At 40.8% G+C, this 18,900-nt stretch overlaps 2 protein-coding genes across 2 annotated transcripts in view; both read left to right on the top strand.

The window, feature by feature from the left end:
• LOC106901026 (plexin-B2-like) overlaps positions 1 to 2,733 on the top strand; it is a 189,638-nt gene extending 186,905 nt beyond the window's left edge. The window contains exon 10 of the mRNA XM_014963352.1: positions 2,621 to 2,733. Within this exon, the coding sequence (XP_014818838.1) occupies positions 2,621 to 2,733 (113 nt within the window). The remainder of the gene's footprint in view (positions 1 to 2,620) is intronic.
• A 1,386-nt stretch (positions 2,734 to 4,119) lies between these two features.
• PLXNB2 (plexin B2) overlaps positions 4,120 to 18,900 on the top strand; it is a 79,940-nt gene continuing 65,159 nt past the window's right edge. Inside the window, exons 1-6 of the mRNA XM_014964003.1 lie at positions 4,120 to 5,224; positions 6,909 to 7,091; positions 8,820 to 8,942; positions 12,716 to 12,816; positions 14,980 to 15,106; positions 16,636 to 16,786. Of these exons, the coding sequence (XP_014819489.1) occupies positions 4,127 to 5,224; positions 6,909 to 7,091; positions 8,820 to 8,942; positions 12,716 to 12,816; positions 14,980 to 15,106; positions 16,636 to 16,786 (1,783 nt within the window). The 5' untranslated portion in view covers positions 4,120 to 4,126. The remainder of the gene's footprint in view (positions 5,225 to 6,908; positions 7,092 to 8,819; positions 8,943 to 12,715; positions 12,817 to 14,979; positions 15,107 to 16,635; positions 16,787 to 18,900) is intronic.

Consider the following 18,900-nt stretch of genomic DNA (forward strand, 5'->3'; position numbering starts at 1 on the left):
TCCATGTCAGCATGTTGCTAGTGCTAATTCTTAAGTGTGTTTATAACACTCAGAAGTCAATTTGTAACTCACTTTGTAGTTATTATAGATGCTCTTTTTTTCTGCATGCCTTTTGAAGAATTGACTTACTTAAGGTTGTTGGTCTTGCTTGAGTAGAAAGACATAAAGTTATGGGTACTTAAATTAAAATTGATCTAGCAGCGGGGCAGAGGGCTGGTAGCTGTGTCATTCCAACACAGTGTCACTTTGTGGCAGTTCCCCTGTATGAATTGTTCTCCTGGGTGTTCTGCATTTCCTGCACGGAATTTCTGGAGTTTCATATTTCTTGTAGCAGCAAGACACTGTTTTTTTGATGGGTTTCTTTTGAAGTGCTTGGTTGCTGCCATCTCTCTTTCCTTGTCACCTGCTGAATCTCTGAGAGACTGGGGAGGGTTTGTATGTTATCCACAATTTATTTTTAATTAACACCCACCTTTTTATATATATATTTTTTTTTTAAATCTTTGAGAGTGTGTTTATCATTACTGCCATCCTTTTAGGATATTCATCGAAATCTCGTTCAGTTTTCTCTAAGGCATATGAATTGGAAGAGGAGTATGTTTTGAGATGGGGGAAGGGGTAGGCAAGGCAATGAGGAAAATGGGAGGAATCCAAAAAGGAAATGACTTTGCAATTCAGATAATCTTGATGGGAGAGTGATAAAGATGATTCTAATGATGTTGCAGGGGGGATGGGGAGCAAGAGACAGGATGGAGACAAGACTTCGAGAGAGAAAAAAAAGCAATGTGGTCAACTGCTCTTTTGGGCTTCTTTTATCCTGAGTCTGCCGAGGGCTTAAAACTAAGTGCAAACTGAGGTCAGAAGATATATGTCAGTTCTTAGGACCAGGGCATGACTTTGAGTAAGCCATACAGGCCCATGTGTAATTAAAGTATGTGATTGAGCCATTGGAAATACATTTGCCGTGCTGAACATCTCGGATTCCATGGTTTCCTGGGGTTTCTTACTCATTTTCTCTTGTGTTTCCATGACTTGTTCATTTTATACAGAAGTTTTTCACAGCAGGAAACTGTTCCTTGATACATTTCCATAGCACCTAACTCAGTAGGGCATCTGTGTTAAGAGCAGCCCTGTAGGTCCTACCACACCAGCTGGCAGTAGCAGGATTCCTCCAGCTGCTACTTCCCAATTAAGACCAGGTGAGAATGAGCTGTGGTTGTAGTGCATCTCATTGGATTTTGTTTGCTTTTTTTTTTTCCTTAAGCCTGGTACTTGAGAAGTCCATGGGAATTTAGTTCTGGATCTTTTCCATAGCACATTTAGTTTTTCTTTACTGTTTGCTTTGAAGGGAGAGGAAGGGGGAAATGAAAGCAATGGGTACAGAGAATGAAGAACTGTTACCTTGCATGGAGGTCTGAGATAATCTAATGGTGTTTGGCATGAGATTGGAGTGGCAGGGAGTAAATGCCAGGAAAAAAAAGACAAAAAAAAAACCCCAACAACCCAGAATTAATGGAGAATTCATGCAGGGCTGAATAATTGAAGTAAAAAATTTGATGAGTCAACAAGGCAGCAAATATTAGGGAGGAAGCAGTACCCGTTTTTGTACAGAGAGATGAATTACTCCTGTAAGAGTGTGGTTAAGAGGTGCAAAGTGTACTTTTCCTTAAATTCTGGCTCTGGTATGAACTAGCAAGGCTCTTTGTTCAGTCCGTGGGATGAAGGCAGGTGTACTGCAAATGCAGCTTCTGTGTCATTAAGCTGGCTGCCACAAATGGACAAAATGATTTTTTAATGCACTGAAATAAATGGACATGGAGGTGAACCGAGTACAGAAATTAAGGTACAATAAATTACTTTCCATTCATTTGAGGCATATTTTATAAGCAGAGCTATTTATGGCTTTTTTTTGACTGAGAGCAGAGATGATAATAATCTGACAATAATTACCTTGTGGAAAAAAACAGGAACAAATGAATCTGAATTCTTCAGCGTTTGATCCTCATGCAATAGATAGTGGAATGATAAAACTTTTATGGAACAACATTGCAGTGGTATGTCAAGCTGTTTTTCTATTTTATTGCAGAGAACTGTAAGGGAAAATATTTGAAACTAGATGACATGCATTATGACATACCATTTAGCCACGGAGACGTAAGCTGGGATCAAAGCGTGTTTGGAAAATTGAGGTCCTTGGGAGCAGGAAGAAAAGAGGAGTTTCTGACAAATAAGATCAGAATTCTTCTGGGTTCCTTAGAACGGGTCTAAGGTTGTTGTAGAGAGGTCCAGCACTTCATTACGTTGCAAGGCATGTGCTGAAGTCCGTGTGTCTGAAGAATGGGTTATAATTCTTAGCCTTTTCTTGGTCACTGTCATACGAGGTCAGCCTATCATTAGAAGTCAGGCTTGTGCTGTCGGTAATGTACTGTCTCTTCTTTGACCTCATTTTACAGTTAGCTACTCAGTTTGGTACATGATAAGAGCTCTAGCAAAACAAGATTGAAGTTAGTCTTTTATTTTGTCTTCGTTATTATCCTGAGTTACATTTAGTAGGTTTTTGCTTTCTTAGAATCGCTCGGCTTTTAGAAAAGCTTTTCTCACACGTGCATTTTGTCCATAGAGGAGCAAACTGCAGTCAGTGCTGGACGGCAGGAGTTGTCTCTCTGCACTGCTGGCAATGCCGGGGTGGTTTGGGGAGCTTCCCTGCTCGAACTTTTGCAGCATGGTCGTTGACGTTTAACCTTAGTTATCCAGTGTAAGTGATGATTCAGGCAATTCTCTTTCACATCCCACCAGAATCTATTGCTGCTGCCAAAACAGAAGTTAGAGCCGACACTGGAGCATGGTTCCTTTATTATTTTTTTTTTTCTTTTTCAGTTCCTCGTTTTGGTATTCTATGCTATTTTCCCTTTCCTACAAGGCTTTCACCTGTTAGGTTACTTTGTTAAATGGTTCTCTTTTCTGGGTTTTTATTTTTTTTCCTTTTTCTTCACAGTTCCAGGTATTTTCATATTTAACTTGAGATTCCCTGTAAGTTTACAGGTTCTTTTCTCATCAGACTATGGAGTCAGTCACATGGCTGACTGAAAATGAAAATACTGTGGGTCATATTTGTTTTTTAGTACCTCCTCCAAGCAGTATTTATCTTTGACCCCTGACATCGGTGTCCAAGCATGCCACCTTCAGTTTTCTGCTCTCAGAACTAAACACTTGGAGAAAACGTTGACAAAATATTTTGTGCTTAGGAAGCCAGTTGGGACTTGCCTCATCATTTAACTCTTCAGGTTAAAATTATAGCCCTTGTTACAAGTTTCAGAAGGTTTTTGTCTAATTCCAAACAGACAGCTGATCTGCTTGGGAAGTAAAAATTCTGAAAAAAAATCCCAACCCAAACCAGTAACAGAATCTTGATCCCATAAAACTCTAAGTGGTGTTCTTCCGACAGATTTGAAGCTGTTAAATTGCAGTGCCTAAGTGCATTGAAGTGTTGGACTGTAATGCGTATCAGCAGTCAAAGGCAATGTTGCATATTAAGGGCTCTCCTGTCTCCCAACCTTTACATTGATGAAAGATTAGTGTAATGCCTTCACGAAGAACATCAGCACCCAGATCCAGACTTCCTTGTAGTCAATGGAAGGGTTTTTTTCCTTTCTGGGGAAGTCCTGCAACACCAAATGTCTCAAACACTGTTATGTAAATTCTTCCCTTCTATTAAGGGGGAGCCACCCAAAACACTGGGATTGTCCAACGTATTTATAAAATCTCAAAAATCAATAATTCACACTGTGTGAATTATTCTGGAGAAGCAATACCACTTCTTGGCACTCTGTGTTTTTTCAGATTGTCTGTTGTCATTGTACTTTAGCAGGAATTGATTATCTAATTGGTTATATGATAATCATTTAGACATATGACCTTGTTTAATCCTTCTCCAATATATTAAATTGCTACACAATTAACAGGATTTGAGGCTTTCCATACTCTTCATGATGTCTACACATGCAGTGTGTTTGTGTCTGAAATTATGAAAGAAAAAAATCTTCATGGTGTTGAATTCTGTGTAAATTTTATTTTTCAATACGTTTCATGTTTTTACTTTCTTTCCCTTTTTAGGTATTACAGAGAAATGGCTTTATGGATCTGGACACTGAGCATTTTGAGCTGTTTTTGCATCACCTTATCCAGAAATGAGGAACCGATTCCTTTCCAGAGCGCTACAGAGCTAAATCATCTAACAGTGGATAACGACACTGGGATTATCTATTTGGGAGTGGTAAATGCTTTGTATCAGCTTACAGAAAACCTGGAAGTAATAAGGTCTGTAGAAACAGGTCCAAGAAAGGACAACAAAAAATGCACACCTCCCATTGATGAAAATCAATGTAAAGAGGCAGTACTGACTGACAATTACAACAAACTATTGTTGCTGAACAAGGCGGATAAAACAATTGTGGTGTGTGGAAGCCTTTTTAAGGGAATCTGTGCCATCAGAGATCTAGAAGACATTAGCCATGAGAAGTATTATGTAGACAGTAGCGGAGAAAAGTCTTTTGTGGCAAGCAACGATGAGAATGTATCAACTGTGGGACTGATCACTTCCTTGAATAATGACCGAGTGCTGTTTGTTGGGAAAGGGAATGGACCAAATGATAATGGGATAATAATCAGCACTCGGCAGCTCTACGAAAGGGACGGGAAAGACATTTTTGAAATGTATACAGACTCGGCAGCTGTGAAGTCAGCTTATCACTCGTCAAGCACACAACAATTTGTGGCAGTCTTTGAGGATAAAAATTATGTTTATTTTATTTTTAATCAGCAAGAGAAACAGCCCGTCAATAACCGCACACTGATTGCACGTCTGTGCAAAGATGATGCCCATTATTATTCCTACTTTGAAATGGACTTGGGTTGCAAAGATGATGATGGTGCCTATGACCACTGTCACTCTGCTTACGTCACTACCCCAGGAGAAGAGCTGGCTGAGAGCATGGCTCAGCAGAGACAAACCACGGATGCTCTCTCAGATGACAAAGTTCTTCTTGCACTCTTCAGCAAAGTAAACAAAGATAACGGCTCTCTAAAATCTGCCATGTGTGTGTTTTCCTTGCGGCACATCAATGAAAAGATGGAAAAAAACCGGAACGATTGCTACACTAAAAAGAATACCAGCTCATTTTACAAACTTTTTTCAGCAGAAAACCCGTGTGCATCACATGGACTGGTAATATCACTATCAGTTTTACAATCTGTGTTAGAATTAGTGGAAAATATACAACTGCATATTTTGGGGTGGCTTTGAGCTAAACTATAGTGAGATCAGATGACTGAAAACTCAATAGCTGGATTCACTGTAGAAATGGAACGTGGTTGGGACGGTTGCAGAACAGGTCAAGGAAGAAGTAGCAAGATAGTTATAATTCTGAGTTTCTAAAGAAATATTTTACATCTCCTGAAAAGTTAATATTGGTTTCATAAATGCATTTCTTTTAAAGGTTTCCTTTTGGTATGGAAATTACTGAGTCAAATGCAGTGATTTGTTACACTCATAATCAGCTTCTGGATGATCACTATAGACAATTCTGGTTTCAGCCAACATATTTATGTTTTTAAATGGTCTTAAGAATATTCTAGGTGATATCTGGAGCTCAGTGTTGTTTCTCCCTTGGATTTGAATTTTCAGATAACTGGAAATGCGTGTTTCTTATATTCAAGTGGTGTTCATATTTTGCTCTGGCTCAAAATACTTCCATAGCATGATGGCAATCTTAGGAGGTTTTTTTTATGGTTTGTCATTACCTTGGCTATAAGGTTTTTGGAGGTCATTGTTACACCCCTCCTGATACTGTTCTTCAATTTATGACTGTGTCTCTGAGAGGCAGTTTTCAGCATCTGTTGACTTTATGATGTTTTTGCCCACACCACTCAACCTATTCCCAAACCCTGCTTGTGCATGCCTTTCATTACTGCAGCCAACCCTAAAGTATGTCTTTAAAATCTTAAAAATAACTCAGCCAGCTTTTAGAATGTCTTAATTCCCCAACCTGAGCAAGTTACACACTTGCATAAGCAACTCTTTGAGCACAGCTTGAGAAGTGCTGTGCCTACAGTCCAGGAGTAGGAGTGAACAGCTGAAAAGATGGGGCATGGGAATACCTTCCAGTGGTATTGACCCAGAATCCTTCATCTTATGAAACCACAGCCCTCTCCCACACAGTAGGTCGCTAGAACACTTTTTGCTTCCAAACACCAGTGTTACTCACTGCAGTGCCCTGCATCTGAGGTGAGCATCAAACACAGAAATCCTGAATGTGACAAGTAGAGCAGCCCTGGCTTCTGGCAAAAAAGAGGTGTGGATTTCAGATCAGAAAGAGAGTCTTGTTACCAAATATAGCAGAAAAGGCAAGGTGTGAATGAACTTCCTTCTGGTGGCATTCCCTGCAGCTCAGGATTAAAGCGTAGTGAAGAGGGAATGTGTTGAAGTTCACGAGACGGTTGCCAGTGGGTTGCTTTTGCATGGGTAGCAGCAAATGAAGAAACAAAACGACATTAAAAAAAACAGCCTTCAACACAAAATTGGCCAATCCAATCTATATGGCATGTTCATTTTAATTAAACAAACTAGTTACTTTTTAAACTGTGTTGCTATAATGAAATAGAAACAAAAAAATTCCTCTCCCCATGTCTCCTGGAACATGAAAGCATTGAAGCAGTTTGCAATTAGCAGACTGCTTTCTGATTGCTGCCTGTTGACTGGGGGAAAACGGGCAGACAATCCGTTTCTCTCTTTCTACTCTTCTATGTCTGAGGGGTATTATGCTGTCTGGTAATAGGGTTGCACTCCATTCTTAGCTAGCTATTAGTGATCTGAATGTTTAACATCACTCTGTATTGCTATTCCTTATTAGAATGCAAGCAAAACTTTCCCCTGTGGCTCCGAACACTTGCCGTACCTTTTGGGAAGTAAGAATGGTGTTATAGAGAAGCCGGTACTGCAAAAAGAAGGGATGAATCTCACGGCTGTCACTGTGGCTGTGGAGAACGGACATACTGTGGCCTTTCTTGGAACGTCAAATGGCAAAATTCTTAAGGTAACAAACTGGATTTAAAAGACTGGAAGGTGTTTTAAAGGTTGCGAACTGTAGCGATAGTGTACTTCTGCTCTAAAAGTAAATGGGATTTATAAGATCGCGTACCAGGAGCAAATTCTCTGGGAGCTTGGTATTTTTAATTTCAAAGAAAAACCACATTATTTCTGCTGTACCTCAGCTATTGGATACACAGATTGAATTAGCATCGCCTGAATGACACTTTTCCCAAAGGATTAGATACCTACTGAGAGCCCTATATATACAGCCTTAGGTAATCTAACAGCTGCTCTAGCCTTATCTCTATTCAAGTCCATACTAGTTTAAGAGCAACTTTTCATTTTGTAATCATTCTAGCCATTCAGTGAATAGAGGTGGCAGCACAAAGCCCAAGCTGGAGCTCTGCTAAATTCTGGCTGTGTGGTGGGGGGCTCAAGGGTTCACGTGTTTGTGGTGTTAAAATGTCAAGACTGCAATGACAAACACCTTCTTTTGCTTGAAGGGTAGTGATGACCATGTGCCATTACATGGTTTGAAATTTGAAGTTGAAACCATTGGTTACCATAAGGGAAGATGAAAAAATTGAACACATTCAAGTGCAAAGGCTCTGAATTGAGAATTTCAATTTTATAGCACTAAAATGAATCAGTATTTACAAAAAAAATCCCAATACAAATATTAGCTCTTGTGGGCAGTGAGAAATTTCCTTTCATGACTTTTATGCTTTTCTTGTTGCTTTTAGTGCCATCTATTTCAAATTGAAATATTTTCCCTAATGTGAATTTGTAAACTTGAGTAAACAGAGGATTTTCATTGATCATAGAATCATGGAGTCATTTATGTTGGAAAAGACCTTTAAGATCATTGAATCCACTCATGAACCTAACACTGCCAAGTCCACTGCTAAACCATGCCCCTGAGTGCCACCTCCATACATCTTTTAAATACCCCCAGGGATGGTGGCTCCACCACATCCCTGGGCAGCCTGTTTCAATGCTGGGTAACCCTTTCAGCCACTCTTCCCCAAGCCTATAGTGCTGCATGGGGTTGTTGTGACCCAAGTGCAGGACCCAGCACTTGACCTTGTTGAACCTCATACAGTTGGCCCTGGCCCATCAATCCAGCCTGTTCAGTTCCCTCTGTAGAGCCTTCCGACCCTTGTGTAGATCAACACTCCCACCCATCTTGGTATCGTCTGCTGAGACGATCTACTGAGAGTGCACTTGATCCCCTCGTCCAGATCCTTAATAAAGATATTAAACAGAAGTGGCCCAAATTTGAGCCCCAGGGAACACCACTTGTGACCAGCTGCCAGCTGGATGTAACTCCATTCACCACAACTCTTTGGGCCTAGCCATCCAGCCAGTTTTTTACCCAGCGAAGCATGTGCCCACCCAGGCCATGAGCAGCTGGTTTCTCCAAGAGAGTGTTGTAGGAACCAGTGTTAAAGGCTTTACTAAAGTCAAGGTAGACAACATCCACAGCCTTTCCCTCATCCACTAAATGGGTCACCTTATCATAGAAGGAGATCAAGGTAATCAAGCAGGACCCGTCTTTCTTAAACCCGTGCTGACTGAGCCTGATCTCATCCAATAAAGGATGGAGAATCTCCTTAGCCCTCCTTTTGTTGTTAATATATTTATAGAAATATTTTTAATCATCTTTTATGGCAGTAGCCAGATATAGGGGAAAAAAGCAACATTAACCACCTTTCTTTCTTCCATGAAACAGGTGTTCCTTTCATCTGCTGCGACTGAGTACAGCTCTCTTACTATTGAACTAAACAAACCCATAAAGAATGACCTGGCTCTTGACCGAACCCAAGAAAACCTGTATGTGATGACCACAGACAAGGTAACATGTCCTGCTTGCATTAAAGACCGGTTCCACTTTCACTTTGTCTGCAACTTTACCTGAGATTTGTACATTTCTCACTTGTTCCTGGAAGTTGCCCCATTTGGTGAGGCTTCCCCCACTCTGTGTATATGAATACCTTTCTCAAGTCCAAGCTGATGAACTTGATTCTTGTGACTTGGAGAACTGTGCTTGGTGCTTAGGGATTGGGAATGGGAAGTGAATTCCCCTCTAAAGCTCTCTTATGGGGTCTGGTAGAAGGATGAAGTTGAGATGTTTGGCACCGACACCAGCACTCCATGGGGTCAGGCAACCCTAGCGCTCAGTGTGGTGTCCTTGGGGTACCAGTGGATGCTCTATCTGCCATTGGTCCTTTTCAAGAGTACTTCAGGATTTAGGATGCTGGCAGCTGACATAACAACATTTACCCATCTGTAAAACTGCCAGGAGTTTTTGTGGGTCTTGCCATCAAAAACTAAGAAACAACTGAGAGAATTATAACTTTGGGAAATGCTTTTGTTTGAGCTTCTGCTATTCAAGTGAGTCAGCGGGAAAGGTTGGACTTGGCTATGGAAGGTACAGGCAGTCTCTTCTAGGTTCCCCTTCTCTGTGGTGGCAGGTGAGGCACAACAGAGGTTTGTAAAGAAAGGAGAAAAGAAAGCAAGTAGGAGACAAGAGGGGATACCAGATTTGTCCTTCATCTCCACCTGTAACCCTCTTCTGACACTTTCTTCGTGGTGGCTGGAGCTGCAAGCCTCAGATGCATGGTTCAGCAGCTCTCCAGGACGGGATGGGTGACAGGCTGCCACCATCTGCAGCATTGTCAGTGGGAATGGGATGTGGGAAATGCAGTAGTATGGGGACAATGAAAGGGGCTGTGAAAGAAGACTCTTTGGGGAAAGCAGTGCAAGAGAGTTCTTTGTTTTATAAAAGGATTAATATAAATTCCTGCTGCAGGAGTGTTATATTCTGGCTGAAGGCTAGAAGTGCTGGATAAGCGACTGATAAGGCATTTCATAATATGACAGTGTGTGTGAGCAGTTACTTAATATTTTTGTTTGGAGTAGTTGGTACTTCTCGTTTGGCTGTGATTCAGATTTGGAACAAAACTCCAAACTTCAACGTTGTCCACAGAAGCCTGGCACCCCACTTGACAAGCTGGCACTGTGCTTAAGAGCCCTGAGGTCCCCGCCACGCTCTGGCGTGAGCTGCTGAGCAGCATTAGGGGTGGCAGCAACCTTGGAGGAAGACAAATTTTCTGGTGACGGTCTGCTTGAACTGGTAGAATTTAGGAAGGCCACAGAACAATTTGTCAGAGAAAATTTGAAAAAAAAATAATTCCATCTCTACAAAATGTTTAAATTTAGAAAGCAGCAAATTTCTGCCAGAGAAAGGATTTCAGTTTAATCTTTTCCAAGTAGCCCTCATAGACACTGCAGTTTCTGAATAATGCGAATAATAGTTTTCTTTTACAAAACCTGTTCAGCTTAAATATGAATAACTAAAGTTGAGAGCTCTGTAATGGCATTACATTACTGTCATCTCTGGGAGTTAATTACAATGAGCGGTCCCACCCACTTTTAGAAGCAGATAGACAGGAGGAGAATGGGGGCCTTTGGAGCAGGGAGAAAAGAAGAGACGTAAGTGGGGGGAGAAGAATAAATGTTGAAACGTGCACTTCTGGGTTAAGCACAGCTGGGATTTGTGGGAATAGAGATATCAGAAGCCTGCCCTGGGAGTTAGAACGGTTTAGAGTTATTTAAAATAAGGTAAACAATAAAGGGCAGGCTAGCTGCGCTGATAGGCCTGCTTAATGCTAAGCTACCTGGCAGATGCAGCCTTCGAAATGAATTGCCTGGGCCCTGTAAGCACTTGAGCAAAGTGAAAGGGATGATGTGGTGGGTGATAACTTGAAACAGCCTTTAAAAAGCAATCAGATCGAGAGAAATACAGGGAAGAAGGATACAGAGGTTAAGAGCCATAGTGAAAAAATAGCTCTTGCTTTCCTGATTCACTTCTCCTCCCCCTCCCCTCCCAGCTTCTCCTGCTGTGTCAATAGCAGTGGGTGGTTTGGAGCAAATGCTTTCAAAAGTCAGCCCTCTCCTCTCCGCTCTGCTCCCAGAGCTTGGGCAGCGAGCAGGAGAAACCCCTTGCAGCTTCTTGGGGGCCTTGGAAAGGAGAGTACCACCCCTGGCACGTTCAGGCTGGTTCGTGACAAGTGAACATCACTGGTAGGATCCCAGATTCCTTATGGTACGTACCATATTGGGAGGAAAGCAGAAGCCTGTGGCAGTCACTTACCACAATCACTAGCCTATGTGCTTGTTTTAGCTTTTACCACTCTCTTTGATTAAGAGTGACAATTAGAAAATCTCTAAAATTAGCTTCTCTGCATTTTGAAGCTGGCTGCAAATGGAGCTGCTATTTTTATTTTTTTAAAAAAATCCATTAAGTTTACATAAAACTTGCACAGACGGCAATCTCTAGGGCTTGTTTCTGCCTGCCAGAATTATGAAATAAATACTTTGTCATAAAAAAAAGCCATTCACTGGATATTAAATTACTCATGGGTACCAGTTAGTGAAACAGAGTGCCAGTAACTCAGCTCCAGTTAGGTAAGCATCTGTGGAAGAAGGAGGGCGCGGAAAGAGTGCTGAAAAGGTAAACCTCTGGGTTAATATATGCAAGAAAACTACCCGATACCGATATTTTCCTTAACTGAGTCAGACTGAACTCTCTGAAAGTGAAAGAAAAGGCCAAACTCAGATTTTCAAAGTAGCTTTGTAACTGCCAGTTGCCTTAAATGAGAGGAGAAGGTAGCAAAAAGAAAGCTTACATCTCAGAGTTACTGTTGCTAGACTTTTTGTGCTCTTTAAAAGTAGAACATAGTCATGGACAGGAAGACGCGTGTCCCATTCTCCTCTTGCATCATTTCAGCAGCAAAACTAAAAGGGATGGTTGTGTGCTGGCTTCTTTTTCTGTGCACCAAAGAAAGACAAAATTGTTTATTCTCAGCACTAAAGGAAATCAAAACCAGAAGCTGTATATTTACTGGGGGACTGAGACATGAGAACTGATGATGCTCTTTTCCCTGCTGCTTCCTGTCATAATTATTTCCATTTTCCTTTGTGAATGTACTGCGTGGTGGAGGGTTATGCGTGGAGAAGAGCAGTAACCCGAAGCGCCCTGGCGCTCTCATGCTTGCAGACTTTCTGAAATGCCTTCTGGCTAAAAGTGCCACTGATGGTTGCTTTTCCAAATGATTTCATCTCCGTGCTAGTGATATGGAGGGGAGGATATTTTGTTTTAAAAAATGATCTAGCCAGTACCAAGTTAGCCTTTTGGAAGTGTGTGTTCTGCAAGTAGCTGTTTCTTGAATTCAGAGCATTTTTGACACAGTTTCTGTCCTGCGATGCCTGCTGTAACGCGGATTTCCAGAAGTAATGTAACTGGAGGAACTGAAAAGCTTGATTTTTGTAAGACTTCCTCATGATTCTGAATTATAACAATGTCCTATGTTACTTTGAAGAGAGATTAGAGAATATTGGAGTGAAAAAAAAAGCAGGAAAAGTGTGTGGATTTGGACTTTGCTAAGGGGGAAAGAACCAGACTGTGGTTTTGTATGGATATTCTTACAATCAAGCTGAACTCTTAGCAAATAATACAGGGTCAAGTATGCTGCTGCCACAGGCAACAGTGCTGTACAACGACGTTTCCATCTCCTTGTGACCTCCTCAGATCCCTTACGGTTTGCCTTACTTTTGGTTCTTCAGGTGCATCGGCTACCTGTGCAGAACTGCCAAGACTATTCAGACTGTGAAAAGTGTATTCAAGCGAGGGATCCATACTGTGGCTGGTGTGTGAGAGAGGGCAGGTGAGTGCTGCTGGTGCTTTTTTGGGTGCAAACGGTGGAATAGCTCAAATTTTCACACTTGCCGTGGGTTACTGCTCGGTGTAGCAACCTGAGCCTTACGCCTCTGATAGTGATTTAATTTTATCGCACAGACATTGCTATCAATCTTCTGTGCACACAAATAAGTCCCCATTGACTTCTGCAGATTTCATTAGTTTGGGAAAATATATACTTCTGTACTGGTACTGAAAATCAGTATATATCTAGCTGCATGTTTTATCACTCTCTGAACTGTATGCTGAAATGTTCTCCCAGAAATTAAAAGAGTGCTTCCTGTTTAATATTCAGAAAATATAGCACATAAAGCAGGAAGGTGTTAAACTGCATGAAAGAAAAAACCTGTTCATGTCCGAAATAAAGTATATATCTCAAATGCAGTTTTTGTATAAATGTAATCTCTCAAGACGAGTAGCTACACTAAACCCCCACCTAACTGCAGGAGAGCAGAAAGTGGCATTTGGCTAACTGTCTGCAGAGGTTAACTGAATTAATATTCAAACACGTGTAAACTAGGACAGCACTGAACACCTCTGGAATGTCTCTTCTTTGCAGTCTTCATTGATTGGAGTGGCAATAGGGAAGAGCGGTCCTGCAGCTCTCTTTTTGACTACTAAGTTAATTATCCCCTTGGCATGAGCGGTTGGGAATCTATGATTCTAAGTACGTGCTGTTGGAACAAAGGGGCTATTTAATTATAGTATGCAGATGAATTTCAGGCTTCTAGCTTCCTCTCTGAAAATGTGAACTATCACATTAAGTTACTTATCAGCCTGATGTGTAGCAGAACATGGAACACTGCAGAGAAACTTATGCAGTGCATGCAGCTTTATGCAATACACTGTAACTCCTCCAGCCTGGGCTTTGGTTGCTGTGGATGAATCCTGGGATTTGGAATATACACCTCAAACTCCTCCTGGGTTGCTGGGAGTTGAAGGCCATGTCATATATCATACAAAAGGCAATTTTCCTTAGATTTCCCTTCAGGTTTCTGATATGAACACTGACCTCAATATCTCAAAGTATTAATGGTGTCTGGGAACAGGCAAACATGAATTTTTGCATTTGCTAGTATTTATTTCCAATGAGGAAAAAAATATGTTTAATTTCTAATGTTTTTCCCACCTGCAGCAAGTTGTGTCTCATGATCACACACAACACTTAATAATGTGTTTAGGGATATGTTATATGAATGAACACTCTGTATGTAAATTATATCTTTAAGGGTAGGGCTGACTGAGCTGTGCAGTAACCGCACTGTGTTAAAGCCCCTGATGAGTTAATAGTCTTCTGCTCCAACAGCCAGAGATCCTGCAGCATTTTCTCCTAAGCTTTGCACAGAATGGGAGGAATACGCATGAGACTGTCCCCACAAACGCTTCAACAAGCTGCTGTAGCCACGTATGCAGCTTCTGCGCTGCAGTGTCTCTTCTTTCTGCCCTTCTTTTACATGAGCTGGGAAAATCTCCCAGTACTTTTGGTGAGGCTGCACAACTGCTATCGTCTTCCTCTTAATGGTAATGGTGCCCTGGCAGAGAAAGGTCTTAAATAGTGGCAGGAATTAATGAAAACATTGACTACAAAAGTAACATTTCTGGTGCTGTGGTTGCACAGGAGGCCTCCACAAGCCTTTGTGCCCCCAGCAATACTCCTATTGCATTGGTGCTCTCATGCGTCAGGTCTCTTTTTACTGGCGACACATGGTTGTCTGCCTCTTGACCTGCCTCTTGACCTAGACTGTGCCCACCCATTCAGGAGCTTGTTTTATGTTACAATGAAGGTTAAATCACCCTGGTTTCAGATGATCAGCGATGGCTCCATTGCCTGATGGCTCCTGTGCTAAATATTACTGCCTCTGTATGGGTTTGGGTTGTCTAATCCAAGGTGGTGTCCAGAATATTATATGTTTCCCCACTTGCTTTTGATATCTCAAACCATCAATACTTATTCCTCCACTTATTCTCTTAAAAGTTCTCTATTAACAACCTGAATGGTCAATATTAAAGCCAATTCCCAGTCATCTTGTGTTGTAATTTCAGTCTCTAATCCTGAAATTGTTATAGTTCAGAAAAAGCAGAATCTGGCTATAATATTGCTTTGCTTTGGTTTTTGTTCCTGTTTTGTCAGGTGCACAAAGAAGACAGACTGTGGAACAGCTGATAAGGAGAACCACTGGCTGTGGAGTCCAAGTGGCACATGCATGACTATCATTAATGCAAACCCTCTAAATATGAGTCGCAGAGCCCCCACAAAGGTATGACAAGAAAGTGCTTTCCCTACATGTTCTTAAGTACATTGATGTGACTACCAAGAAGGTGAATATCTGCATTTCTTTATGCGCAGTGGTGACTAGGAATATAATACTGTCTTGGATATCTCAGTCTCTGGCATTTCTGACAGTGCTCTTTCTTGCTACTCTTTTTGGAGGTTGCAGTTTATGTTTTCTTCTAAGAAATGCTCTTTTTGACCTTCTCTGTAAACCAAAATGATGCACTACTATGGATGATAAAGCACTTAAACTTATCTGAATATTATGAAAGTGTTGCACCATGTTGTGTAACCCATAAAAAGTAATTGATAGGGGAGATTTCATGCTGCCCTTTCGGCTTGCTTGAGCATAAACTTAAATAAGTAGCGAAGCATAAGCTGTTGCTTTAAAATCAGCAGTGGATTTGCCTACACAGTGAAGTCTGGGTACATGGAGAAGGTAAATTCAAGTCAGTTTAATTCCATTCCTAAATTATGTAAACAGCATAGTGTTAAGGCCATTTCTATGCTGAAAAAAAATGTTAGTGGAGTGTAACTAAATCCACTTAAAATCCACACCTTCTTGTAGTTCAGATCTTGTCAACTTCTGGTATCTCACATAAGCATCTGAGGCCAAAATACCTAAAAACCAAAACCAAACCCAACTTCAAATGAGTGTTTACATGCTGTCTGTGCCATCACTAATGCCACTGTCTCCTTATGATTCCTTTAATCATCAAAAATCATTACATAGCGGACCCGTTTCAGTGTGAAAGCGATGATTGTCATTTCTACTGGCAATACAAAATGGAAAAAGTTAAACTATATAATTAACACACCTTAAGCATTAAATCAAGGACAGCATCCAACATTTCATTTCGTTTTTTTCCTCTTTCCTTGTTAAGTTTTCCTATTTTATTTTGCTTTTAGTTTTTCACATGCACGCTGTGTTGACAACTTTCTTGAGGAGGTTAAGATCTCACCATCACTCTTTCAGAAATCCTTTTTCAGCAGCACTGATAGATCTCAGTGGGGTTTTTGCAGGTACATTGAGTCTCGAGGAAGTCACTTTTATGTTCAGACCTTTCAAACTCCAGCTTTTCCAGCCCATCCAGTCATGGTTTCATTATTCACTAGTAACACCTAAGGTTAATGTAAATTTAATTAAGTTTTCAGGATTTAAGTGCTAACCACTCTGTTTACTATTGCTAAACTGGATGCTGAGAACAAGAATAAAAGGCTTTGGGTGTGTCTGTACAGACATTTTTGTTTTGAACTAATGCATTGACAGGACAAGAGGGTTTTGCATGAGTCTTAATTCGATATATACCCAGCTTGAAAAAACTGGTAGAGGTATAAGAAGAAAAGAGTAGCGGATGGGAAGAAGTGAAAATAGAGAACCATCTTCTGTGACACTAGCCAAAATATCATTGCTGGCCAAAAAAAAAGAGCAATTTAAATTCTCTGGCCATAAATCTTACTGGGTCTTGTTTTGCTTCTTTCAGATATTTTACCCTTTTTAAATTTTGTTTCCAGGTGGAACTGACTGTAAGTCCATTGCCAACTCTGACTGACAGTGACACGGTTTTGTGTACATTTGGTGGAACAGCCCGTGATGCTCAATTAAAAGATGGGGTTATTATCTGTGATCCACCCGATATAATTCCTCCAACACCAAGAGGTCAAGGTAAAGAAATATTGCTACCCTCCATGTATAATAAGGGGAAAGAACATAGCCTGCTGCTTCTAATGTGATGTTCTTATATAAGCTGCATACAAGTTTCTTTTCCTCTTCCAGTCCCTTTCCCCAAATACTCTATTGCTGAACTTTGTCCATTCAAACATATGGGAAAAAAAAATTTAAAAAATAGATGTTTGCTCAAACCTTTTCCATTGCTGCATTTACAGGCATTCCAAGTGTTTCCACCAGGAACCTGAAACAGGAGCTTGGCAGAGGCACAGGGACAGAGCCAGAGAGGTGTTACTCTGTGTCCCAAACAATGAAAACCCAACTCTCTAATTTTACCCTAATAATTTCGAGCTGTGGGGACAGAAAAGCTGCACACGTGCTTCAGATGTGAAGTTTTCTGTCTCTGATGTCTTAGTTTTGCTCTAGTCATCTGTAGTTCAGTGGCTTGTTTTCTGGTCCGTGTCACAAGGATGTTCTTTCTTTCATAAAGGCTTCTGCCTTTTCTGCTATGTGCCCTCCAGCTTCTGCTATAGTAAGTCCAGTGGAAAAATATGTGATCGTATAATTAAAGGCTGTATCATTGTTCTGAACCACTGATTATATGCTTAAGGTCTGTTGCCAACCATAATTCTTGTGCTATTTCCTAGATAGTGCTTTGTTCATGCTTTAAGTTCATACATCTTTACGCATAAACACATGGAATAAAACTGGTTACACAGCACTGATTACTATGTATCAAGTTTAAAGAAGCTAAAAGAAAAAAAAAACAAAACCCCACAAAAAACCAAACCCAGATGCTCTTGCAGAGGTACCCCTCAGGATAACCCTTTTGTATGTATCGCAACAGCCATGAACTGTCAGAGCTGTACTCAGAAGCACTTTTTTAGATACATTTCAATTCTCTTAAGAATGAAACAGGTCAAAATCCAGTTTCAGTTGCAGGAAGACTAATGATGTTAAAACCTCACTCAAGTTTTAAACTATCTGGGATGTGCTACAGTATCAGATTATGCTGTGTTAAAGCAGCACTTTCTTATTTAAGGCCAATTCACATTCCCAAAATATTTTGTAAAGCAGGACATAAAGCAGCTGGGTTGATAAACATGACAGCTTGATGTCTTCCAGCATAAAATGTGAGACTAGAAGCCTCTCAGAGATGGCATTCAAGTAACCAAGTCACCTAGAAATAATACACCTCTCTGAGTTTGTCACACAGGAATGCATCTGAAAGGATGTTCAGAAGTAATATAAAGGTGCTCAGAAGCTTGACAGGCGCTTCAGCAGAAGGCAGATGGTTATTAGCACAGGAAGTGTTTCCTGGCAGCATTTGAGAAAAGGTCCTGGGCCACACACTTACTGTTAAGAAACCCTATTGAGTTTGGGAAAGTCTGGGTTACTTTAGCTGTGGTTGGCTTCAAAGGGAATGGGACATTTCTAGAGAGGAAGGCTGCTTTTTTGCAGTCCCATTGTTAGGAAATCCCCTGGCATTCTTACCAGTCTGAAATATTTAAGGGGACCCAGTGCAGGCAGAGGTGACTTCAGCCACGCAGCTTCTTCAGAGAACCTGTTCAAGGAACGCGGAGTTTGAAATTGCCCAATAGCTTGTGAAATAGCTTGCGACAAGGGCTTAATGATTTCTGCAAAAGGTATTTCAAACAGCTTCACTGAGGAAAGTACCCATTTCTGAAGACAGATTTTCTACTCTTAGTTCAGTAATGATCCAGACAAGAAGTACATTTGTGGAGGAATCATGTACAGCAAAGTGAAGATCACAAGTGCCTGTGGTAACTTAGTGTTGCAGGCACTGTTGAGCATTAACCACAAAGATCACTTGCTTTAATTCACATGACGCTGACAGTTTTAATCCACAAATGAAACAAGTAATTTTACATGCAGGCATATCCATATTTAAGAAAATGTTTTATTTAAAATGACTTTTCTTGTGCCAGCTTTCGTCTGTGCTCAATTATGTCCTTATTCAGTTTTCCTTGTTCTTCTAGACTCTTTAAAATTCTAGCATGACGATAGCACTGTTGAGAAAAACTCCGTAAAACAAAGCTATTCTATAATTTTGCTTCTTCCCTTTATTCCATCACCACTTTTCTTCTGAC

This window comes from Calidris pugnax, unplaced genomic scaffold, assembly GCF_001431845.1.
Source record: "Calidris pugnax isolate Ruff unplaced genomic scaffold, ASM143184v1 scaffold44, whole genome shotgun sequence".
NCBI lineage: Eukaryota > Metazoa > Chordata > Aves > Charadriiformes > Scolopacidae > Calidris > Calidris pugnax.